This window comes from Emydura macquarii, unplaced genomic scaffold (genome assembly GCF_026122565.2).
Source record: "Emydura macquarii macquarii isolate MOO-44397 ecotype Brisbane River unplaced genomic scaffold, CSIRO-AGI_Emac_v2 contig_2681, whole genome shotgun sequence".
Taxonomy (NCBI): Eukaryota; Metazoa; Chordata; order Testudines; family Chelidae; genus Emydura; species Emydura macquarii.
Genome location: NW_027132818.1, coordinates 1,877,438 through 1,903,872, shown reverse-complemented (window position 1 = coordinate 1,903,872; position 26,435 = coordinate 1,877,438). Strand labels below are relative to the sequence as shown.

The 26,435-nt window shown below is 39.7% G+C and overlaps 1 protein-coding gene across 7 annotated transcripts in view; it reads left to right on the top strand.

The window, feature by feature from the left end:
- The first annotated feature begins 13,197 nt into the window (after positions 1 to 13,197).
- LOC137164657 (trifunctional purine biosynthetic protein adenosine-3-like) overlaps positions 13,198 to 26,435 on the top strand; it is a 60,103-nt gene continuing 46,865 nt past the window's right edge. For all 7 annotated transcript variants that reach the window (XR_010923148.1, XR_010923149.1, XM_067565581.1 and 4 more), the window contains exons 1-8: positions 13,198 to 14,796; positions 16,558 to 16,653; positions 18,382 to 18,556; positions 20,021 to 20,129; positions 20,825 to 20,893; positions 21,752 to 21,877; positions 24,089 to 24,176; positions 26,035 to 26,120. Coding sequence is in view for 5 of the 7 variants with exons in the window: in XM_067565581.1 (XP_067421682.1) it covers positions 14,589 to 14,796; positions 16,558 to 16,653; positions 18,382 to 18,556; positions 20,021 to 20,129; positions 20,825 to 20,893; positions 21,752 to 21,877; positions 24,089 to 24,176; positions 26,035 to 26,120 (957 nt within the window). In the remaining 2 variants the exon portion in view is untranslated. The remainder of the gene's footprint in view (positions 14,797 to 16,557; positions 16,654 to 18,381; positions 18,557 to 20,020; positions 20,130 to 20,824; positions 20,894 to 21,751; positions 21,878 to 24,088; positions 24,177 to 26,034; positions 26,121 to 26,435) is intronic.

Sequence of the window (26,435 nt, the reverse complement as noted above, 5' to 3'; positions counted from 1 at the left end):
GGGGTGTCGTCATCATCTGGCAGTGGCCGCGTGGATGCGGAGCTCGTGCTGGCCTCTGTTAATTAATTGGACAGTAGGGTTGTTGCTGGGGATTTTTCAAGCCTCACCCCACCTTTCTGACGCCGCAACAGACAGGAAATTAAGGCCCCAGCTGACCCCCACCCTGTGCCGTCATCCATCCACGATGTACAGGCTGTTGCCCCAGGACACTGTGTAGCGTGTTCACCACAGCAGCTCAGCCTGGAGTCTTAATTTTCTTTTCTGGGCCTACAGCCAGGTACCCCTGGAACTTACTTGAAAAGTTCATGGAGTGGGGGCCTAACTGCCCTACTAAAGTCCCCTGGGAAATAGAACAAAGCTGTTAGCACAAAGCCAGGTGAGACCAGGGTTAATGTAGTATGGTTAGAAATATGGGATCTTGGAGAGTGTTGGAAAAAAAAGATTCCAAATGAGGTTCGTTTACCCTGCACCAAATAGAAAAGAGATCCACGCAGGTAGTTGAGCAGTCTCCAAGCTTTATTTCTGCAGAGGTCAAACACTTCCCAGCAAGTGGTCAGTGTGAGACCCTGAAGGCATGCTCTTTTGCATATTTATACAAACGACAAAGAAATTATATATGCATAAGTTCTTGATGCTTATAGGTACATTCAAATTATTACTACTATTGCTATTGGCTTATACTTTTCTACTTCTACTAATGATAAAGGTATGCATAACAGATAAGCTGAAATCTTCTGTTAACATGTTATCTATCAAAGTTGCCTGATCTATCTCTCAAGGCTGTGTAACTAATTAAAACCAGTTGAGGGTGTCTCCTTGCTTCTTCTAGGAAAGGTTTCTCTGACCCTGGCACAAGATAAGCAATGTAAGGATAAAAGGAAAAAGGGGGGGGGGGGGAGATTTCAGTAGAGAGCAGAACACTTAAAGAAACTAAAAGGAGTAACTGTGGTCAAGCAAACAATTATTTTCCTTCAATCCCCCCTTTGAGCCATACTGTATTACCAGTGTGGCTCACTTATGATAAGCTTGATCCACTCTTAGCTTAATTTCAGCAATTTTAATCTGGGTGACCATTTGCATAGTAGCTATCTTCGGTTTTTAAAAAACTGGGTGAAGGTAAAACACACAAAAGGCAAGACATTAAAAACAACAACAGGCAAGAACAACAATAAAACAAATTATACCCACAAACAATTACTTAAGCCAGGATAAATTTGGTAGCCATGAGGTTAAGGCATGAAATAGATCTGTGAAACCCCATGAAGTATCATCTTGGGAAATGTTACGGAATAGTGATGCGATTTGTAAAATGTCATGTGCATCAGTTTTTACTTTGCCAGATTTATTTACATAAGAACAACAGGTATAATTGATTACTGCACACCCCCCCACTCCCTCTTGCTTGCTAAGGTAAAGTCTAGAGCCATTTGGTTCTGCAGAACCATTTGTCAGATACTACCCATTTCAGTGGCTATGTTTTTAAAACTCTGGGTAGTGGCATTGGCCACTGTTTCAAGTACTCCAGCAATGCGCCTTATTTCCTTGACAGCGTATTCAACTCCAAGCTGGGGCGAGTTGATACCCCAATACCGTTGAGCCTCGGTGATTGCTCTTTGGTTCCGGAGCCTGCCCTGGGGTAGTGTGGGTGTGTGCCTAATGGCAGTGGTAATAGCTCCGATGTAGCAGGAGCCTTACTACACGGGGGTAATTTCTTATGGGCCTTATTTTCACAAATAAAATAAAGGCCTACTAAACTTATATGTTCTATGAATAAGCTAAAGAGCTTTGCATTAAAACGAATGCCATAATAGCTAATATTCAGGGAGTAGGAAAAATAGCCTCTAAAAGAGCTTCCATTTAGGGCTACATATCCTGTGGAGTTAATAGTAAAGGTATAGTTACAAGTGCTTCTTGGATCTGTGAACGAAAAGCCTTAACACACTTCATTAATGCTTGACAATAAGTCAAATCAGTTTCATCAGCTAAATTAATATCCATAGATGAGCTGATACTGGTGGAGAGCTAGAAAGCCTCATGGGTCAGCCCATTAGGATCTCGTGTGGTGATAGTCTAGTCTTTCTGTTACATGATGATCTTATAATTATAAGGGCTAAAGGCAGGGCATCTGGCCATTTGAGGCTGGTTTCATGGCAAATTTTGGCTAGTTTATTTTTCAGAACACCATTCTGTCTTTTCACTGCCCCTGCAGACTGAGGGTGATATGGGCAATAAAAGTTCTGTTGGATATCAAGAGCCTTGCAAACTTCTTTTATAACTTGACATGTTACTGTTGGTAGACAGAGGGATCCCAAAGCGAGGGATAAATTCCTTTAAAAGTCTTTTGCTGACTGTAATAGTGTCAGCCTTTGCACATGGGTAAGCTTTTATCCATTCGAAAATAAACATACACTTACTAATACATATTAGACTGGACTAATATAAACACAAAACAACATGGATGTGGCCTAAGGTGCGGAAAGGACTGCAGCCTTAGCAGCAGAGTCTATTAAAGCATGCCAGTGAACTAGACATTTAACAACAACAATAATAAAAGGTAACCATACAACATCTATAAAGCAACAACATAAGATCCATTTAATATGGAAGCCTCCCAAAGTGGGGAAGCCTCTTTGTTTCCAGAGTTAACCATAATTATGGACAACACCAAAGGCATAATGGGAATCAGTGAAAACATTAACAAATTTACCTTTGGTCAGGATACGAACTCTAGTTACAGAAAAAAAATTTAGCTTCTTGAGCAGGGTTCACAGAAGGGAAAGGCTTACTTTTAATTACCTCATGTTGAGAACAAACAGCATAGTCAGCCACAAGAATACCTTTAGAATTTCTTTGACAAGAGCCAGTAACATAGAAAACCAATTTTGGGTTCTGCAAAGGGTGGATAACAATGAGGTAGGAGTAAAAACTGGACATCAGGTGAGTGTAATATGACCTGCAAACAACAAAAGAATTTAATATTTTGTTAAGCAAATATGAGGTACAGAAATGATAAGTGGAGAACCAAGGACCAAAGTTTCCGAGGTTTTACCCAAGGCAGCTGCAGCTGCAATGGCACAGAGACAAGGTGGAAGCCCTGCAGCTACAGGGTCCAGGGCATTACTGTAACAGGCAATGGTCTTATGCTTATCCCCACACAATCTTACACAAAGCAATAAACATTTTTCCAGGTTTCCTAACAGGAAAAATTGGGGTGTCACAGAGGATTCGAGTAGGCACAATAATTCCTTGTTTAAGGAGAGATATAATCACAGGACATATTCCTTTTGTATGCTGGATATTTCAGGATCCTGTCCTTGTTCAAGAAATACAGCCAAAACAGAATTTTCATTTTCACAAGGAAAATAACAAAGTAATCCCATCTGGTAAACAATAAATAGTATAATCAAATTTTACAGAGTAAATCTCTACCTACCAGGTTAACTGGAGAATAAGAACTTAAAAGAAAAGCATGCTGATTAGAAATAGGTCTCAAAGAAACAGATAGTGGTTTAGACACCAGATGCGGCATTAATTGGTTAAAATTTCTACTGCATTTACATTCTTCGTTGATAAGGGAATAGAGAAAACTCCTGAACTTTTAAGGTGGATCTGCTGGCTCTAGTGTCTGGGAAGTGTCTATAAAACATTTTACTGGTTTCCCGTCAATAAGACAAGACACATAAAGACCTGATTAACAAAAAGGGTGCATTAATGAAGTTGTTATTCCCTGGGCTTTCCTAATATAAAGGTTGAGTCTGGTCTCGGGGAGGAGGTGGTGGTGGCTCAAATGTCCACTCCAACTGGCCAGATCGCTTTGGACATTCTGCTTTCCAGTGTCCCAACTGTCCACAATAGTGGCAGGAGGAATCTCCTGGGGCCAAAAAGATACCACGTCCCACTCCCCAACCCTGGCCTCGACCCCTCTATACACTCCTTTATCTGAATTTTCAATTTTTCTTTTTTGGAGTCCTTACCCGGGATTCATGCAGTCTTTCTTTAAAGTTTTCACCCTGTCTGCATTTTATCTTCGGCCCCCCCTCTCCTTCTGCCCATAAGCCATGTTGTTCGAACCAGGATTCTTAAGGGCCCAATCCTTACTTTTACAATTCCCCACCCCCCTTTGGTGCTGCAATGCACCACACTGCATTAAACTTTGTTCCAATTTTCTTATTTTAGCATACATATTATATACTGCTGTTTTTATTTTGGATTCAGCATACCTATTTGCATTTTTCTGCAGTACATTTAAAGCAACATTTTATAAGCATTATAACTACTTACATACACAGAAAAATACCACTAATACCCTTAAATACAAGTAACATGATGTAAAAAAGTTTGGACCCCATAGGCTCCATTGATTTGTTTTCTTTAGCTCGATCTTTTTTTTTTTTTTTTTTTTTTTCCCCCTCCATTCCTTTTTGTACCGGTAACTTGCCCGCAGCCCATGCTGCTAACACCGCCCCTAAGGGGCTGCCCTCAGGGATTTTACTGCCACCGAGCACCATCTTCCGTCCACCACACTATCACTACACACACCCACACACACACTCTCTCTCTATCTGTCAACACAGCCTCGGCTTTTGTCCTCTTAAGGACAGGTCAGTGAACCTGATCCAAGCCCTTATCGTAGTATTTAAACTAGCACTTATTTCTCCCGTTCATACCTCGTGGACGATCTGTGCACAGAACAATTGGGGATGCGCTTATCTCTCTGGGGAAAAAAAAGCAACATACACACCTCCGGAGGGATTTGGAAGTTAGAAGCAAAGTCACAGAATTAAATAAGGTTATGGTCTGTGTGCGGGAAATGGAAAAATCTGCCACACAGCATTTCTGGCCTTAGAGGACTTGCCTCGGACCAGCTGGACTGCCTGCAGATAGGTCAGCCTGTGTGCCCAGTATTCAGAGAGACTAGAGAGGGACCTAATAATTGGTCCTAAACAAAGCAGATAGAAAAGCTGAGGAGATTCTGTGCATGAAAGAACCTTGTGCCACCCAGGACTTCTGCGTTAATGAACCCTTAGGCTCAACGCATGGCCACCGTCAAGGACAGTGCTAGGGTGCCCATTTTGGAATCTCCTAAGAAAACCTGACAGACACAACACAAAACATACAGGTACCTGAATCCCTTGGAGACTGGGAGACTGCAAAGGGTCTCAACAGCTTTACAGCCTTCCCTCGAGTTCTAACCCCAGTCCAAAAGCCCTCGGGGTGAACTCACCCTAGTGCCGGCTGGGGCATTGGCTGGTGCAGAACTCAGGGTTAGCATGCAAGGTCAGTCCCGGCGGAGTCACCAGAATTGTTGGAAAAAAAAGATTCCAAATGAGGTTTGTTTACCCTGCACCAGATAGAAAAGAGAGCCACGCAGGTAGTTGGGCAGTCTCCAAGCTTTATTTCTGCAAAGGTCAAACACTTCCCAGCAAGTGGTCAGTGTGAGACCCCGAAGGCATGCTCTTTTGCATATTTATACAAACAAGACAAAGAAATTACATATGCATAAGTTCTTGATGCTTATAGATACATTCAAATTATTACTACTATTGCTATTGGCTTATACTTTTCTACTTCTACTAATTATAAAGGTATGCATAACAGATAACATGTTAACAGAAGATTTCAGCTTATCTATCAAAGTTGCCTGATCTATCTCTCAAGACTGTGTAACTAATTAAAACCAGTTGAGGGTGTCTCCTTGCCTCTTCTAGGAAACCTTTCTCTGACCCTGGCACAAAATAAGCACTGTAAGGATAAAAGGAAAAAGGGGGGGGGGGGAGATTTCAGTAGAGAGCAGAACACTTAAAGAAACTAAAATGGAGTAACTGTGGTCAAGCAAACAATTATTTTCCTTCAAGAGAACTGTCCATTCCTTAGCCTGAGAGGTGCTGAGTGAATGAACTCTAATGATGTCAGTGAGAGGTGGTAGGGTGACCAGATAGCAAATGTGAAAAAGCCAGCTGGGGCAGTGGTGATAATAGGCACCTATATAAGACAAAGCCCTAAATATCGGGATTGTCCCTATAAAATCGGGACATCTGGTGACCCAATATGATGTCGTAATCTATCTTTTGCTTGCTAACAAATGAACTCTGCCTGTTAGTTACTGAATGTTCATATCTTTTAGGCAGTCTAGCTATGACGTGTTTTGTGCAGCAGTAGTTGCAATGAAGCGTAAGGGTATCTTTTGTGGGGCAGCAGTTTCAATTTTATCAGTGGATGGAATAGTGGTTTCACTTCTGAATTTGGCACACAATATCTTGATGGTGTGTGCCATGTTGGTACATGGACATCAGCTGCTGTGAGCGTGGGACTGTGTAAATTACATACCAGTGCTCTTGTGATTTTAGTGCAAGCACTATCTGTTTTTCTTAAATGTCCCATTGACTGGAGTCAACTGATTACATGACAATCTCAGCTTTTATTTTCAAAAAGAAAGGGTTTAGCTCTCATGGTTGCAGAGAAATTGCTTGAAAAAGCAAACTGACTATACCCCTAAAGGCTCAGAACCAAGAAGGCAAATAACCCCATCCTCAAAACACTGTTTTAAATTTTTTTTTAATTCTCATGATTTTTAAGCCAATCTAACTTTTTTTAGCCTAATTCATGATTTTGAGTGCTTGGAGGTTGGCAGTGCTACACACCCAGTTGGTAAAATGATGGCATTGAAGCAAGAAAAATAACCAACATAAGTGTGTAAAAGGAGGCCTGCTTCATTTTATTGGCTTTCATCTTTACACCTTTATGTAAAGAATGTACACCTGTGTCCACACCCCACATATTATTATAATAATCTTTGTACGCAGTATGTCTTGTGAGTTAGCATTTGAAAACTTACAATTTGCTGGTTGTTATTCTCATGATAAAATGTATGTGGCATTGTAACAACACGTTCCAAACTAAGGTTGGCAAATAAGTCTGTCTCTAAGGAAATGTGTGCTCTGCTTAATTTGCATTTCAGCAGTAAGGAGAGTCATCAAGCAGGGAGGGAAACAAAGGATGCTCAAACAGGTGAGGAAAAAGCAGCAGGGAACATCCTTCCATATAGACTCTGTGTTTTGAATCTCAGCTGGAGATGTTTCTCAAGAGGGGGACTAGCATTATAAAGAGGAGGGGAAAAAACACTAAAGAGAGCACCTCCCCCCTCCGTCTGCCACATTCATGGCACCTGAAGGACAAAGGAACCTGTGACCTGTACCGTGCCCAGGGTAGCCAACTGATAATGTCAAGGTCAGGGCAGGCTGCAAATGGAGAGGAGATTCTCCCAGCACTGGTGGATGGCACTGAAGACAGACTTCCCAACCAGTCATAAACTGCGCTTCTGAATCCCCACAGAAGCCAGTATACAAATACGCACAGCCCTCTTTACTGCATTTCAGTTCCTGGCTCCCAAATCAGCCACTGCATCCAGTAAAGAGACCGGTTATTTAAACTCTATACTCTTTACTAAAAAGGTTCCCTCTGACCCCAAAGGGTCAGCCACAGCACCAGGTCAATATAAGTTTGGATCTTACCCAAAATATCACATTGCCAGCCAATCCTTTAGTAACTAAAACTAAAGGTTTATTGTAAAAAGAAAGAAATAAACCATAAGAGAAACATTAAAGGATTAGAGCAATCAGATACATACAAATGATTGAAAGTCCATATACATCAGGTTTCTAGAAGAATTGTGGAGTTGCAGGCTTATATATTTTCTCTGGCATACATCCAGTATCTGTATGGGTCTTAGTCCTTCGGTTCAGCTGCAAGTGAATTGATCCAGAGGCAGGTATATGTCTGTAGCTGAACAGGAACAAAGACAAAATGGTTTCTGCAGCTTAGCCTTATATACCCTCTGGCCTTGGCCATGCTGTCTTGTGGAATGTTACAAGAACTAAAATGGAGTCCAGAGTCACATGGGCCAATCCTGGTAACTCTTCAGGTATGCCTTTAGTTTCTTCCTGGGCCCCTTGCATCCATGAGTGTCTTAATGGCCCATTAAGTAGGCTATTGTCCTGCCGCCATCTTATCTGGGATGTTGCCCAGGCAGCACAATTGGAAATACAGATATCTCAAATATATCTATAACTTCCATTTCACATATTACATATGAACATAAGTAATATCATCTGATTTAACATATTATAACCTTTCTAACATGGCATATTTCACATGAATTATTATGATTTTGACACACTGATGTTAACCAATATGACAAACACTCTCCCCCCCATCTACCCAGCATGACAGAAGCAGTATTGAACTCTGGGAGGGATCCTGACCTAAGAAGTTTGGTTAGTAAGGCTGCTGAAAGCATATGGTGAGAAACTTTGCTTGAATCTGATATAGTTTGTTAAGCACCAGTAGTGTTATAACTTTATTTTGTTGTAACCATTTCTGACTTATGCCTCATTATTTGTACTCCCTTAAAATCTCCCTTTGTAGTTAATAATAAACTTGTTTTATTGATTTATTTAATCCAGTGTGTTTAAATTGAAGTGCCTGGGAAATTCCTTTTAGGGTGGCAAGTTATGTGCATATTATTTCTATTAAAGCAATAATGGATTTTATATAAATTTGTATTGTCCAAGAGCGGGCTGGGCAGTACAGGACATGGATTTCTGGGGTGGGAACTAAGACTGAGAGTGTGTTGGGGTCTGCAGTATAACCAAGGCTGGTAAAAGCCAAGGTGTGGCTGGCAGGCTGCAACGTACACACACACAGACATAGCTGGGAGTGACTTGTATGCTGGAGACTGTCTGTGATCAGTCCAGGCTGGAGGCTACAGCAGCAAAGCAGTGTAAAGGGCACTCCAGGTTAGAGGGTGGGGTGATATAGCTCCTCATTAGTCTGGATTTTACCTTTGCATGTCACAACCTTTGAGTTAGTTACTTTTCCTGTTACATCTTTGCCACTTTGTTCTTTTGGTGAGTAAATATTTATGCTGTGTTTTTAAATATACAGTTTATACCACCATTTACCTCCCCTCTGAATCTGGGCCTGTGTAGTTAGTTTGTTCTTCTTTTGTTTGACCAGTATATGAAAACTGCAGCAAACCTAAACATTTACAGGAAGTGGAAATGATGCCATGGAAGAAGAGTTTTTGTTTGAGTGTTAGACATTTCAACAGTTTATGTTCTCTGTATCTCATATGTTTTTCTCTCTCTTATCCTACCTAAGAGAATGACTTGAATCAGATAATTGTGGTACATTGGGGAGCAGTTTGAATTAATGCAAATTTTCAGTATCTCCTTATGTGATTGGGCAGAAGGAGACAGTTTCAGAATTATGAGGATTCTTGTTGTGATCGACAGTGCAGCAGCCCTGAGAATGTACGAAGAAATTGCTTAAACATCTACAAACCAAATTCTGCCTCAGCAGTTGTATGCTTGTTTGATCAGATTTCAGCTAAGGAATCTCTCTCTTTGGGTACTACTGTTTGTCATTCACTAGAAGAAGGAAAGAGAAATGTGACTTGATAGGTGATGTTTAAGCTTATTGGAATGTGCATGGCTTCTTTCGCTGTGATGCTAAAATCTGGCATCTGTCCATCAATATGTAAGGAATTAGGTGTGCATGCGTGAGATTATCCTGTTTCTTAATATAAATTCATTTATTTTAATGATGTGAGAGGAATGTATTGCATTTTAGTGACACTAAATTTTATTTCGCGCTGCCTCAATGTGCTTTTAAGGAGTTTATACACAGGTCTTGCTCAATTGATGTATCTAGGTGTATTGATTTATTTTTCTGTAAACAACTGTAGTGGAAACATTATATTAGTCACATCTCTAGCGCACTACTGGAAGGTGCTCAAATGCTGTGGCAGTGAGGACCATATAAGAACCTATAAAGAATGGAATAGAACACATTGCGTACCTACCTCCAGCACTGAATTAAACTTCATTTTATTTTCCACATGCTTAAGTTTCCATATGATAATTCAGGATTAAAGGAAAACAATTTTAATACGTACTAAGTATTAAAGTAGATTTTTAACAAATCTAAAAGAATGTCTTATTACTCTGATGTCCGACTGGGGAGTTACATATGCACATCAAGGAATGACTCTTAAATATTAATTTAAAGAATATCTCTCCCTTCAGTTTTTTAACTAATGTACTGTTTTATTGCTATGAAAATTGCCTAGAGATTCATTACTTGAAAAAGGCTATAAAGTGCAATAAAATGGCACTGACTGCTGAGTCCCTTGAGCACGGTCTCCATTTTAGAAATTATAATCTCTGCTTTTACAGGGAATGGGGATTATAGAGTTTGCACAGATTTCCCGCAAAAATACGGAACTGATTGGTGGAGAAGTAATGCCATATTATTTGTTGAGATTGTGTGAGAAATCCAAAGAATGGAGACTAGCAAACATTACATATTTTTTTCTGGGGGCAATCCTGCTTTATATTGGTCTCTTTTTTTAAGGGAGTGAGTCACTTGCATGACCAACAGGGGATAAAATAAGAGGCAGCTCTCCCTCTTCTGCTAAAAAGAGAGAAAGAGAGTGCTCTCCTTGTTCTTCTCCATGACTTGGAGAGCTGAGCTCCCCAAGAGCTCATCTTCCTTGGCTATGAGATCAGATCTCACCAGATAGGAGAATTTCAAGTGGGAGCAGCAGGAAGGAAATGTATATGGCTGGGGAGTTACTGGAGTCATTAGGAACAGCAACAGCAGGAATATGATGCGGTAAGTAAAGGTGTCTCAGCTGGAAGTCCCCTGTTATATCTCTTCTAAAGTAAGATCTGTTCCTCTGTTAGCTCCCTTTCCTGCCAAGATGCCTTTTAGTTGACCTGCAAGGGTGTAGAAGAGAGAGGAGAGAGCCCTATTTTTTTCTTCTTTATGATGTATACAGAAAACATGCATTGTTTAAGTGTGAGGGGGTTGTGTATGTCTCCTCCCACCCCCCCATTAGTAATGTAGGTCTGTTCTATCTTGGAAGACTTTACTGAACTAGTGACATTATTATGTGTCAAGAGGCTGAAAACTGAATAATTGAGGGGGAAAGAATTTAGTTTAATCATTAACTAAAAACTATGTTTTAACACTATTTAACTCCAATGTATAGTGAGTATTTGGGACAAATGATGTTTTTGTTTAAAACTTCATTAACTCCAATCCTTTGATTAAAGGATGAGCGCTCACAATAAGCAATGTTGAGGAATGTCTTCCAGCAGCAACAGGGAAGATCAGACTTGACACTTCTGATGTATCTAAAGCCTTGTCTACACTACAAAGATAAGTCGACCTATGTTAGGTCAATTTACAGCGACTGCACTAATTAATGCGGGGGCTGTATGTCCACACTATCCTTCTTGGGTCATCCTCACCAGGAGCGTTTCCACTGACCTAAAAGGAGCAGTGTGGGGAGCTAAGAGCCCGGTCTCTCAGTGCCGCTGGCAGCTGCCTGCTAGGATCCCGGCTGCCCCACAGGCTCCCGGGCTCCTGGTGGGCTTCCCATCCTGCTCCCTGCCAGGAGTGGGGTCCAGCAGCTCAACCCTCCAGGGGAGCAGGGGGCAGCTGGGCTTTAGCTGCATGGCTCCAGGAAAGCTGGGAAATTGACAAGAATGACAGCCAACAATCCGCAGCATCTACACTGACACTGCATCACTTTAATTACACCAACATAAGCCCTACACTTTTCGATGTGGTGGTTTTATTATATTGGCATATCAGGAGTTACATTGGTGGGAGGAGCATTTGAATGTGTGCATCGCCACTGTTTTGTCGCCAAAAGCTGACTTTTGTTGACAAAACTGTACTGTAGACCAGCCCTAAAGCCAAAGGGAGGAAATAACGGGGGTGAAAGGTTCATAAAGAAGCAAAAAAGGGAAGAACTCAACTTTTAAAAAATGCTGCACAAAGTAAATTTTATTTCAAGGCAATCTAATGCAAGTATTTAATATGTCTAATGTATAGTAAGTACCCTTAGTATAAAAATAATTGATGGAAAAGACTTATTAGATCTTTTTATCTGCAGATGCAGGATAAGGTTCCCTTGAAAGAGGGTATATAATCATTAAGTGGACATCATACTTTATCAGTTCAGTCATTTTGGAAATGTGTATAAAACCTATAATTATTTTATTGATATTGGTGTGATACATCTTGATACTATCTCTGCTAGGAACCAAAACCTTCTAAAAGCTTACAATTTACTAAATATATTCTTAAACATAAGGCTTTTGTATTTAAATATTGTCTCTGATTTTGTTTGTAAACTATATAATAAAATCCCCACAGGTCATCTTTTCCTGAGAGAGAACAATGTTGTGTTGGTCAGAAAGCTGGCATTTTTATGGTGTTCTTAATTTATTATGAATTTCATGGCTAAGGATTGCTTAATGTCAATAGCATCTTTCTTAAAGGTCATATAAATGTCATGAACAAAAACAATCCCTGAATATGTGCCATTTTAATTTCATATTGGAAAAACTAAGTCAGCAGATGTAATATACATTGCATGTTATAATAAATCAAAACTAATTTGCCAAGAAATACCATTGAGATAATAACTTTAAATGTCAGCGTATTGGGGAAAACAGCAGTTGTTTTATTCAGTGCACTATTCTGTCTAAGCAGCGTTCTCACTGATTTTTATATTTTGACAATTGCTGTTTTTAAAAATTATGTATTTTCCCCCATATGTAATCTGAGAATTTTAGTCCTCATGAAAGTTTCTGGATTGACAACCTCTATATTGAAGCCTACCTTAAAGATAAGTTAGATAATATTTGTACAAGCTTTCCCACACTGCCAATGCGCCTCAGTACTTCTATGTAGGAACCAGACCTAAACGAGTAGTTCAGTCTCTACACCCAAATGTTTTTGGTCCACACCTCTCTTTACCCGGTCCGCACCCCACTAGGGGCTGGGAGCCGTTGCCAGAAGTGGGGCCAGGAGTTGGGGGCCAACGCTGGGGCAGGAGTAGAGTTGGGGGCAGAGCAGGTCCTGGTGGTGCTCCCTGCTCACTTCATGTGGGGGCTGGCCTGCACACCCTGTGATGCTGTGATGCAGGCTGGATTGGGGGTGCCCTTGAGGTGTATTCAGGAGCTATGATTACTCCCTTTTACACCAATCTCGCGTTGGGGGTGTCATGCTGCCTGGATTGGGGGAGGGCATTTATTACATTTTTTAACATCAATATGTCAGAATCATAATAGAGAGACTGGAATGCAGTAAAGGGGGCTGTGTATATTTTGTTTTGGCTTCTTGATAACCAGTGTGGGGAATCAGGAGCATTATTTGTGGCTGGTTGGGAAGTCTGACTTCAGTGTCACCCACCTGTGTTGGGAGAATCTGCTCTCCTTTTACAGCCTGCCCTGACCTTGGCATTTTCAGGTGGCTACCCTAGGCATGGATGGGTCACAGTGGTCACCCCACGCAAATTGATGCAGAAAAGGGGTGTCCCTAGCCACTGCTGAATGCATCAATTTTGCATGGGATGATCCTGTCGACTCTGGCTCCCAATCGGCCACTAGGTCCAGTAAAGAGACCAGTTATTTAAAACTCTATGCTCTTTACCAAAAAGGTTTCTCCTGATCCCAAAGGGTCAACCATAGTACCAGATCAATATAAGTTTGGATCTTACCCAAAATACCACGCTGCCAGCCAATCCTTTAGTAACTAAAACTAAAGGTTTCTTATAAAAGGAAGGAAACACACTGTAAGAGAAAAGTTAAAGGATTAAAGCAATCAGACTAATACAATTGATTTGAAAGTCCATCTATATCAGGTTTCTAATAGAATTGTGGAGTTTGCAGGCTTGTATAGTCCCTCTGGTATACATCCCGTACCTGGATGAGTCTCAATCCTTTGTTTCACAGCTTCAGTTCAGTTGTAGATTAGTTGATCCAGAGGTAGACTGAAGACAAAATGGATGTGGTGCAGCTGCCTTTTATGTCCTTTGGCCTTTTCCATGCTGCTTGTGGAAATTTACAGGAATAAGATGGAGTCCAGGCTCACATGAGTGAGCTATATCCCTGACTTCTCATCAGCTATATCCCTGACTTCTCCCCCTGAGCCCATTACTGGTGAATTTCCTTAATGGGCCATTAAGCAGGCTAGTGCTGCAGCCATCCTGCCTGGGGTGTCGCCCAGAAACACAGTACAATATAAAATACAGATACAAACATATCCATAACTTCCCTTACACACATAACACATGAACATAAACATTATCATCTTACTTAGCACATTATAGCCTTTCTAACGGTACCTGACATGGCATATCTCACATGAATTATGATTCTGACGTATTGATGTTAAAAAATATAATAAATGTCCCCCCCCATCCAGCCAGCGTGACACACCCCACCCCCGAGAACATTCCATCACCCGACCCTATGGAGGCGTGCCCCCCAGTCTGGGGACCACTACTCTACATCTTGGCCTGTATACTTAGGGGGTTAAATCTTGACCCCATTGAAGTCAATGGTAAAACTCCCATTGACTTAAGTTGGTCCATGATTTCACCCAGAATGCTAACAATGCTACACCATCACACATGGTATTGATTGGCATTTTTGTCACCTGAATACCTATAAGCTGAGAACTAGACTGAGGTGACCTGTTATGAGTGGCCATTTAGGGACATAATTCATATGTTTTGTTTTTTCCCATGGGACTCTGAAATAAGTACAGAGACTCATGTTTTTCACAGACTGATGGCTGATCGAGTGCTTGTGATTGGCAGTGGAGGTAGAGAGCACGCTCTGGCCTGGAAATTGGCACAATCTCCACATGTAAAACAAGTGCTAGTCGCTCCAGGAAATGCAGGAACAGCTGATGATGGAAAGATTTCAAATTCAGGTAATAAAAAGCAAATGAACAATATTTTAAGGCTGTGCAGGAATATACATGTGTGAACATAAACAAAAACTATTAAATATCATATATTGAATCAATAGAAATTAACAGTGTGTCTTAATCTTTTCCACAAAAGGTACAACAAATTATACCACATGAAAATAATATTTTGCTGTGTGGTTTTTCTGAATTGTTGGACTATCTCATAAAACACTGTATCACGTGATTTGATATAGCACCAACAATTACAGTAAACAACACATGAGACTTGAGGACAGCTGGATGTAAGTGGATACTAACCAGTCATAAAAACAAATACAAAGGTCCAAAAAGTAACAGAGTGAAACAGATACATTGTGAATTTGACGGATTCATTTCAGGTTCCACCTTCTTGGAATCATAGAATACTAGAGTTGGAAGGGACCTCAGGAGGTCATCTAGTCCAACCCCCTGCTCAAAGCAGGACTAACCTCAGCTATATCATCCCAGCCAGGGCTTTGTCAAGCCTCAGCTTAAAAACCTCTAAAGATGGAGATTCCACCACCTCCCTAGGTGGTAAAAGATCTTCAGTGGTAAAAGATCTGTTTTACTGTATCTGATAGGAATGTGCTTTAATGCCTGTGTGTGTGAGAATGGTTTATCTTACCACTGTGCCTAAAGTCCATATCAATGAGAATCTTTCTACTGACTTCAGTAGTCACTGAATCAGGCTCATGATTCAGGACTCAGTCGGGTTCCCACTGAACTCAGTGGGCATAGGGACTGAGTCCACAGTACATAACATCATGCGGTGATTTGAGAGTTCTACAGTGGTTAGGCTGAATGGAATGGGTTATTAATGATGAAGTGCCGTTTTTCTGGGTTAAATCACAATTTCAAAATAAATATTAAAAATAAAACCCTTCAAATTATAATGACTGTGAAAAATGCTGATCCATGTATTGTGTTTACAGTGTATAAAATATTTTCTGTTTTTCAATGAGCTAGATTGTAACCTTACAGTCCCCAATAAGTAAGGGGCAGCACTGTGACTCTGAGCATGGGAATGAGCAGGAATTGTGCGCCTGATACTCTCATCCAAGTTGATGAGGAAAGGAATGGGAAGAGCCATGGCTCTGCCCCTCAATGCACTTACCAGGGAGGAAACTGGGAAACACACTCCACTTGGGGAAGTATGGCTACACATCACCTTATGCTGCGGGCGTTGAGCAAAGGCTTGATTTAACCTTGTCGTCATTGTGTTATGCACTCTATACAATCCTGACTTTTTATTTTTAAAATGTGCTAGCTTATTTGTATAAACATGTTTTTAAAATGTTTACTTGGGCTACCCACAATAAACATAGTGTAATTAATATTCAGTGACTATATATTAATCAGATATCCGATGAAGTGGGTTTCTGCCCACGAAAGCTTATGCCCAAATAAATTTGTTAGTCTTTAAGGTGCCACAGAACTCGCGCTGTTTTGCTAAAAACAGACTAACACGGCTACCCTTCTGGAACTAATCAGATATTATGCATCACCTTCAATTATCTATTCTGGACTCTCTTTTTAATTTGTTCTATTTCAGTTTTGATAATATCTGTAAGGACTTAGCACCTTTTAGGTTGCACAGCTCTCCTTTTGCCTACAATGACCTATTCCAACACTTTATTGGCACTATTTGGGGGTGGCGATGGAATCAGACCCCCCCCCCCCATCTTTGATTTAGCGTACAAACTTTACACTTGTAATTTAACTGTATATCTTTATCTTTTTCAGCTGTGTTAGTCAGCAATCATACTATCCTTGCCCAGTTCTGCAAAGGTCATAACATTGGACTTGTGGTAGTTGGACCAGAGGTGCTTTTGGGAGCTGGTAAGGTTAGAATAAATTATTTTGTTCGAAAAAGCCAACTGCCTTGAATTTACCTGAAAAGAAAAATAATCCTATTGAAGTTTTAAGCTGTATCCTACCTTAATTTTGTTGAAGTGTAAGAATGTTCTAGGTTTTGCCTCTGTAAATGTAAGGTTATTTTATATCTAATTTCTGCTTCGTGGCTGTTTACTGCTGTGTACATGTTAGACACCACATGGGAAATGTGCAGTAATTGGATGGTCTCACCGCAAGTCTTTTGTAAAATAAGATTAAAGGTCTCTTAAAACCAAATGATGAAACAGGTAACTTAATCCATTTGTAAAATAACATTTTGAGCATTAAACTGCTCACTACAGCAAGGACGTAGCAGGCTGCTTGGATGGTGGTTTGGGAGGTATTTCAGCTTCCATGATAACATAGTGCCCTGAATCTTTTCAAATGAGGGATGAGAACAAAAATTAAAGTGGTGGTGATAAACCACACAAACCCATCAATAATGTAAAGATATTACAGAATTAACTGCCTTCACCGAACAAGGGAACTCCACTGGAGAAATAGATTGAATTATGGAATGGGCCATCCAAATACCCTGGGAGAACTTATTTCAATACAGAAAAAAAAAAAAAGAACCCTCCAACCACACACCCCTACTTGTCACCTACCACCCCACACTGGAACAAATAATGGGTATCATTAAACAATTACAGTTCATATTTGATGGGGACCACATCCTGAAAGAAATCTTTACTGAGCCCTCTCTCCTGGCCTTCAAACAACCCCCAACCTCTCCAAGCTCATAATCAGAATCAAGCTCTCCACAGAACAGGATACTCCAACTCAAAGCAGCATCAGACTTTGCCAGAACAACAGATGCAAAATCTTGCAGACATACCTCCACTGCTACAATAATCATCATCCACAATACCCCTGTCAAGATCCATGGGTCCTACACATGCTCATTACAATATGTGGTGTAACTTATCCAGTGCACTAAATGCCCCAATAACAACTATGTGGGTGAAACCAGACAGATGCTATGTTCTTGAGCTCACACAGAAAAATGATAAGACAAAAACACCATATCTCCTGTGGGTGAACACTTTTCACGAAACCATCACTCCATATCTGACCTCTGTCCTCATCTTCAAAGGAAACCTGTACAACACCTTCAAAAGAAGAGCTTGGGAGCTTAAATTCATAACTTTTCTAGACACTAAAAATCATGGTCTTAATACGCCATAAATCCATTGTCTTTATTACAATAATGTGTAATCCACCAACCTCCCTTTTTTTTATCCTACGATTGGAGAGTTGTTAATGGGCCACTTCACCTTGAATAGTCTCTTAGAATATGTGTTAACTACTTATGCTAAACAATCTGTTCCACCTTGTATTTAGCTGTGACATTCTGAGTACCTTTCCCAGACCTGAAGAAGAGCTCTGTGTAGCTTAAAAGCTTGTCTGTCAGCAACAGAAGTTGGTCCAATAAAATATGTTACCTCACCCACTTTTTTGTCTTTATAGCAGTGATTTTCAACCTTTTTTTTCATTTGCGGACCCCTAAAAATTTTCAAATGGAGATGCGGACTGCTTTGGAAATCTTAGATATAGTGGGTCCACAGACAACAGGTTGAAAACCATTGATTGTCTTATAGAATAAAAAGGCCATCTTATATAGATAGTTGAATATTTGAGTGCATTTGTCTTTTGGCACTTCTCATTTACTAGGAATTGTGGATGACTTGATGTCCGCTCGAGTGAGATGTTTTGGTCCTTCAGCCAAGGCAGCTCAGCTAGAGACCAATACAAGCTTTGCCAAAGCCTTTCTAGATCGTCATCAGATCCCAACAGCAAGATGGAAAGCATTTGACAATCCTCAAGAAGCTTGTAGCTTTATTACCAGGTAAACCATTTGTCATCTGAAGCTTAGGCGCTCTTTCAAGTATCTGTACATTTGGTCTTAGCTCATGATGATACTTTCTTTTACTTGCTGATACTTTCTTAACAACTAGCTGTCATTAAGGTCCTTTTATAATCAAAGACCAGGATGACTGTTGGGCAACTCTAATGGCACAAAGGGCCACAATGGTAGGTTTCCAGAGGGTCAAGTTTCAGTTGAGAGATCATGGAGGTGTTTCTCTGTTAAACTACACAAGGATTACAGTTGGCCATCCAGGATAAGGGAAAATCTAAGAGAAAATTAATGTATTTAACTAAAGTTTTCTTTGAATGTTTTATATATGGATCAGGCTCTCCGGTGCATGATCACAGATGGCAAAGTGTTATTCATGGAGCACTATGAAAGGACACACAGCTGAAGATCGAATTCTTATTCGTTAAGGGCTAGATGGCATATTCCTTACTCATGATGGTGAGCAATTACTCTGAGTAGTCCTATTCAAGTCAATAAGATTCTTGGGGGAGTGACTCATCATGGTGAATAATGGATTCACAGTCTGGCCTTCAATAGTGATGCTCCATTACCATAGTGAAACTGACCACAGAAGAAAGCTACTGCGGTACAGCTGTTCTGTTCTACAGTCATGCATTGGCTCCACAAATTGTGTTTTCTCTTATGCTATGTATTAAGTGTGATATTATCAGAGAGAGCATGTGTTTAAAAAAAACCAACTTACTGGTTTTGCCCAAACAATTTCTACTACACTATTTTCTATTACAGTTATGCAAAGGAGCTTTGATCTGTAAACAATAAGAGAACCCGTAACACTAAGAAGAAGAGATCTTTATATTCCATATAGGCACGCCATGCACTGCAGAATATGAGCTTTGTGTGCCTGCTCCTGTTCCTATTGAAGTCCAGTACTGGGCTTCGTGCCAGTGGATTAAAATATGAAAAAGAAAACATGCTATATCAGAAAATGTGTCTGTTTGTATGGTGGTGGTATGAATCAACTGTTCAAATTTTCCATTTAATTTTGCTATCCAATATCAGAGGGAGGAGGAAAGATGAATAAAATGTGGTTAAATGATCATTCAGGCTTGGATAATAAATTATTTTATTCTCAAAGAATAAATACTATAACATTGAGTAAGATGCATCATATTCCTCAAAGTAGATATAGTCCCTGCTTTCAGTACAAAACTCAGCATTAGCTATGACTGTGACCTGCAAAGTGAGTCAGTGGCAGAGCCAGCACTAGACCTCAGGAGTTCCTGATTCTCAGTCCTGCGCGAAGGCCACATTAAGTGTAACTGGAAACATGACATGTGAGAGAGGTACATTTTAACGTGTTGTTATTCCTCAGAAAAAGGAGAAAATCTTAGACATGTTCAGCTTAAAATTTACCTTTTAGAGGATGCATTGGAGAAATTTGATCCTGACTCTGTCCCTTGCTATCACTTATAGCACAGATTTCCCTGCACTGGTTATAAAGGCCGGTGGCCCAGCTGCTAGAAAAGTCATTATTGCATCCAGCAAAGAAGAAGCCTGTAAAGCTGTGCAAGAGATTTTGCAGGTAATCTACACTTTATTTAAATACCGCGAGTCTGAATCTTGCTGCCCAGTGACCTGGAAGAAATGAGTTTGAGAATCTCACTCCATTTTATCGCCCAAGCAGACAAGTGGTTTAGTCACAAAACCCACCACTTTGTTGGTCTGAGAGCTGAATGGATCTTGAAACTGAATTATTTTCTTAAACTAAGGCAGTTTCTCCAGCTCAGGGTAGGTGTACTGGGAAGCTAGCCCAGTTGTTGCCTATGCTGTACCTGTTCTGAGTAAAAGGAAGGCTTCAGTCACAAAGCTGCCAATTTCTGAGTTGGCCATTTTCCAGATGCCTTGTCCATGCACGTATCTGGGCAGAGTTCCTTTGAGAAGTATCCACTGATTTCTTTGACCCTTTCTCAGGACAAAGGGTGTTGTCCACTCTTCTCTGCTCAGTTTCCCCCCTCTAAAGCCCTGATTTCCTACCTGTGATCTTCATCCCCTATGTAATCAGTGAAGTTCTGGGGTCTGTGACCCCTCTCTGATCTGAAGGGGGCGGGCTTATCATTGCTTTGGTGATCTCTCCCCACAATTCCAGAATTAAAATAAACTGGCTCTTTTCATTGCGTTGTCTTCCCTTCTGTTTGTGATATTTTTCTTTTTTAAAGAGAAGACATGATCTAATTGATGGATGTCACACATAATAATGAAAGAATATTTTTAATGCAGGATAAAATGTTTGGAGAGGCTGGAGAGACGGTTGTCATTGAAGAACTTCTTAAAGGGGAAGAGCTATCTGTATGTTCAGTTCTGTCACAAATGCTTTTATACACTTGTATTGCTGTTACACTTTTTGCCAAAAAGCATGAATTCTCCATTTTAAATAATTTGTGTTTTTATATGGCAACTACATAAGTATGTAAGACATGCATTCTGTTGTCATGGTAGTCAATGTACATTTTCAGTACAATTTGATTCTACGTTAACCATAAATATGTAGTAACTGATCTCTGGAAGAGCAGAGGGAATTGATCCTTTAGAGGGGGAAAAATGTAAAAAATGTTTGCTGATCTTTAACATATCACTTTGCTGTAATTACCTAGTTACCTAGAGATGTGGTGGAATCTCCATTCTTAGAGGTTTTTAAGGTGTGGCTCGACAAAACCCTGGCTAGGATGATTAGTTGGGGTTGGGCTTTGAGCAGCAGGTTGGACTAGATGACCTGCTGAGGTCCCTTCCAACCCTCATCTTCTATGATTCTATGATAAATACTTACACATGTGCTTAACATTAATCATTTGAGTGTTTCCATTGAAGTCAATGGGACTACTCACATGCCTAAAGATAAACATAAGTTTAAGTGGGCTTTCTGAATCAGGACCTTAATGTACCCAGCCCTGATAATACAGTAGAAGGGAATTCTTATCTGGGGTCCCAGCTGATCAAAACCATTGTCTCCAGAAATCTTTAATAGTTAAATAAATACTTGAGACAGGCTACTCTTTTTAGTCAGTGGAGTTGCAACAGCATGAATTTGGCCTATTGTTTTCTAGTTTTGAACCTTGCACAGGGCTAAATCTGTGACCTTAGCTGACTCCAGTGAATATAGAACATAACCATTTGAGTACATTCTGTATTGTTTATATTTCTTTATAGTGCCTGTGCTTCACTGATGGTGTCGCTGTTGCCCCCATGCCACCGGTCCAGGCCTACAAACGGTTAATGGATGGAGACCAGGGCCCAAACACTGCAGGGATGGGAGCTTATTGCCCAGCACCTCAGGTATAGTGATTTTTTTCAGTTTTATTTTCTAAATTTACTCATGAAGTTAAGCATCGATGAATTTGTTAATAAGGGCACAATGCTGTTGCTATTGTATAGTCAAAACTCCCTCTGAAGTCAGTGCTTTGTTTGCATAAGGATACTGTGCCCCAGTCCTATTATTCATTCTTGGACTTCAAGTCTGAGTTCTGAGTTCTCCTTTCTGGCTTTTCCATTAATTTTAGGAATGGTGTCTCTCCCACCCTGATAGCAACTTCCAAAATGAGCATGCACTTTAAAAACAAAAATGTGGACCTGTTTAATTCCCTATATGTGTGGAGGCTTTCTGCATCTTAAACATGACCTTAGTTAATGACTTTAGAATTGTACATTTTTTTGTAAAAAAGAGCGTTTGTGACCAGATGCTTAACACAATTAACATTAAAATGGGGAAGGAACCGTACACAAGCAAGAACAGGTAAAAGAATTTTTAGCTAAGTTAGATGTATTCAAGTCAGCAGAGTCTGATGAAGTTCACCCGAGGATACTTCAAGGACCCATGGAGGATGGGCAAACATCTTTTTAGAAAGGGGGGAAAAAAGAGGACCTGAGGACAGTCAGCCTAACTTCGATATCTGGGAAGATACTGAAATAAACTATTAAATAAATTGTTAAGCACATAGAGGATAATAGGGTAATAAATAATAGCTAACATGGATTTGCAAAGAATAGATTGTCAAACAAACCCAACCTTCTTTGACAGGCCTAGTGAATATGAGAGGGAGAAGTAGATGTGATATATATTGATTTTGGTAAGGCTTTTGACATTCTCATAAACAAACTAGGGAAATATAGGCTAGATGAAATTACTATAAGGTGGGTGCACAAAGGTTGAAAGACCACACTCAGAGTAGTTATCATTGGGTTTGCTATCAAACTGGGGGAACATATTTTAGTGGGCTGCTGGAGGGGTCTGTTCTAGGTCCAGTGCTACTCAACATTTTCATTAATTACTTGGATAATGGAATGGAGGGTATGGTTACAAAATTTGTGGATGACACCAAGCTGGGTGGGGTTACGGAAGCACTTTGGAGACCAGGATTAGAATTCAAAATGACCTTGACAAACTGGAGGATTGGTCTGAAATCAGTAAGTTGAAATTCAATAAAGACAAGTGCAAAGTGCTACACTTAGGAAGGAAGAATCAAATGCATAACTGCAAAATGGGGAATAACTGGCTAGTTAGGTGGTATTACTGCTGACAAGTAGCTGGGAGTTATAGTAGGTCACAAACTGAATATTAATCAACAATGTGATGCAGTTGCCAAAAAGGCTAACAACATTCTGGGGTGTATTAATAGGAGTTTGTATGTAAGACAAGGGAAGTAATTGTCCTGCTCTACTCAGCACTCTTGATGCCTCAACTGGAGTACTGTGTCCAGTTCTGGGGGCTACACTTTGGGAAAGATGTGGACAAATTGGAGAGAGTCCAGAGGAGAGCAACAAGAATAATAAAAGGTTTAGAAAACCTGACCTATGAGGAAAGTTTTTTTTAAAACACTGGACATGTTTAGTGTTGAGAAAAGAAGACTGAGTGGGGACCTGATAAGTCTTCAGGTATGTTAAGGGCTGTTATAAAGAGGACTATGATCAGTTGTTCTCCATGTCCACTGAAGGCAGGACAAGAAGTAATGGTCTTAATCTGCAGCAAGGGAAACTTAAACTAGATATTAGGAGAAGCTTTCTACTCTAAGGATAGTTAAGTACTGGAATAGGTTACTGAGGGAGATTGTGGAATCCCTGTCATTGGAGATTTTCAAGACTATGTTAGACAAACATGTCAGGGATAGTCTAGGTATACTTGGTCCTGCCTCAGTGCAGGTGGCTGAACTCAATGACTTCTCAAGATCCTGCAGAAGTAACAAAATATGTTGGGTGAAAATAAGCATATAGCAAGATAACGTTATGATTTTTAGGAGAAAAAGACAGCGTTGAAAAGAAATGTCATGTGGTAGATCTTTAACCAGCAAAAGAGCTTTTTAATAACATCTTGGTGCTATCTTAACATGTTTTCATTATAGTTTAAATTCAGACACTTCTTATGGAAACATGACAACTTAGCGGTACCAAATAAATGTTATAGTCATTGCTTTTAAGAGACTCAGATGAATTTATAATAAAAGGAAACATACCACAAAAGGTTTACACTCTCAATTTGGAATTGCTCATCAGATTCCTGAAGCTCTACTAGAGAAAATTAAAGACTCTATCCTGCAGCATGTTGTTGATGGTATGAGACAAGAGGGAACAACATACATAGGTAAGTGCTCACCTGAATGACAGAGTAAGGACATGTCAAGTAATTCTATTGGATTACTTGACAACTCCAAATATCTCTATCAAAGAAGAATGCCCCAGTTTTTCATGCTATTTTAAATCTCCCCAGCATTGTGTATATATCTTCTTTTTGAGAGAAGCACCTGCATTTCTACTCTGGATGACATTTCAGGAGTTTTATTGTGCTTGTTTTTTCTCATAGTTGGAGAGATGGAGGGACTATGAATTTCTGAGCTATAAAATGTAAATATCAACTGGATTGTGAAAGACTTGTTAGTTGCATTGAGCTGTAGGGAAGCTTGCATTTGATCTCATCACTGTCACTTTTATCAAAGGGAAAGAACTGAATTAGAGTAGACAAAAGATATTCAAGTTTTTCTTTTACAAAACTAACATTTCTTGGTGAACCCTGTGTATTACACCAAGTGCAAATGGATGATCCTTAACTCCATATGATTGTTTTATTAAATTAAGCTCTACAGTTCATACCTATATTCAGTAATGAAAGTTTTTTTCAGTACTGTCATGAAATTAGTTTGAAAAAGGGGATGATGCTGTATAAAAGCACTGTCAGCTGTCACTTAATGCTTGTGGGTTTACTTGCCACCAAAAACATGAGGATCATGTATGTAGGAAAGTGGAACGCAATCCTGCAAAGTCCCAAGCGTCTCTTAATTACTAATTCTGTTACAGTGCCTAAAAGTGAGCTAAGAAATCAATGGGTGATGAGAATGCTCAGCACCATGTTGAAGGCAGTTGCAGGGTTGACTCTTTCATCCATATCATTTTCTACAACTGTATTCAGGAACCTAGAAATGAAGGACTCATTTCAGATCACCATATGTTCGTATGTATCGTTGCAGGTTTTACAGATAGTGATTTTAGTTACTGTTTTGGTTACATAATTTTATCTTTAGTTTAATGAAAATTCTTGATTGGATTTTAATTTGGGATTTTTGTCTTGTAATAGTGAGTAAAAATACAGACTACTATGTATTGCAATGCGCCATGGAAACGTCACTCAACTATGCATAGACTTAGAAGAATTAGATTTTTATCAGTAAGTGTGGTAAACGTCAATTTTGCTGTACACACAAACTGACGAAAAATATTTTTGTAGGTTGTTATAATTGAAATGTACAGACAGACAAAGTAAGAAAGATGCTGCTTGAGAATCCATTAGAGTTGGATTTAAGGATATTCACTTTGTATCTTGATATAATGTTGATAACTTGTGTTTTAACAGTTATAAAGCTTTAACTTTTTGAATCTCAACATCTTCTGTCATTAAATAATTGTTTGATCCTGCGCATAATTTCTCACAACTTTGAACATTTAAATATATTTTAAAAAATTAAAAATAAACGTTAATCTTTATTGAAATTATTTAAAAAAAAATTGAATTCTGCAGAGCCTAGTTATACAGTGCAACACAATAAACAAAAGCTTCCCCTGTACAGGAGTTATTCTTTGGGAGCTGTTTGTGCATTTTTCAAGGCCCTTTTTGTGCCTTCAGAGTGGCTGCAATTAATAGGCCTAGACAGAGGGCAGAATCTGCCCGCATGTGTTTGGAGACACTCAAATGTTTCTGAACCAACCCTGTCCTTCTCTAGTATCGTAAGTAATCTACCATAGAATACATTTGTTATGGCATTGCTATGCAGTTTGCTTGATTTTATGGGATTTTTAAAGGATTGCTGTAGAATACAAACACTTGGCAGAACCCATGATGTGGATTCCCTGGAATTTACTTATATTTATCCCACGTTTCAGTTTACTGCATTTAAAGAAAGTGGAAAAATTGCTTTGAGCTAGCTTGTATAGTTCTGCTTTCTGTTTAGGCGTGCTTCAAACAGGATTAATGTGTACCAAAGATGACGTGAAAATTTTAAACTTTAACTGCCACTTTGGTGACCCTCAGTGCCAGGTGAGTAAGAGGTGTTGGGAACCTAAATGTGCTCCTTGTTCTACACCAGAATCTAATGACTTACTACTAACGTAATTTACATAATTTAACAGGATGTCTGTCATATCTATCACAAATATGAAAATATACAAAAGAGCATTTTCGAGAATGTAGCAGTAGCTATTGGAAATTTGCTTGTTAGCATTTCTCTTCTGTGAAATGTTCATTTACTTAAAATTTGCAGTTGAAGTTATTGCTCAAATTCTGGTTTTCTGAGTAGTAAAGCACAGTAGTAAAGGAGTCCAGACATGTTTGTGCTAAGTTATTTCACACTTG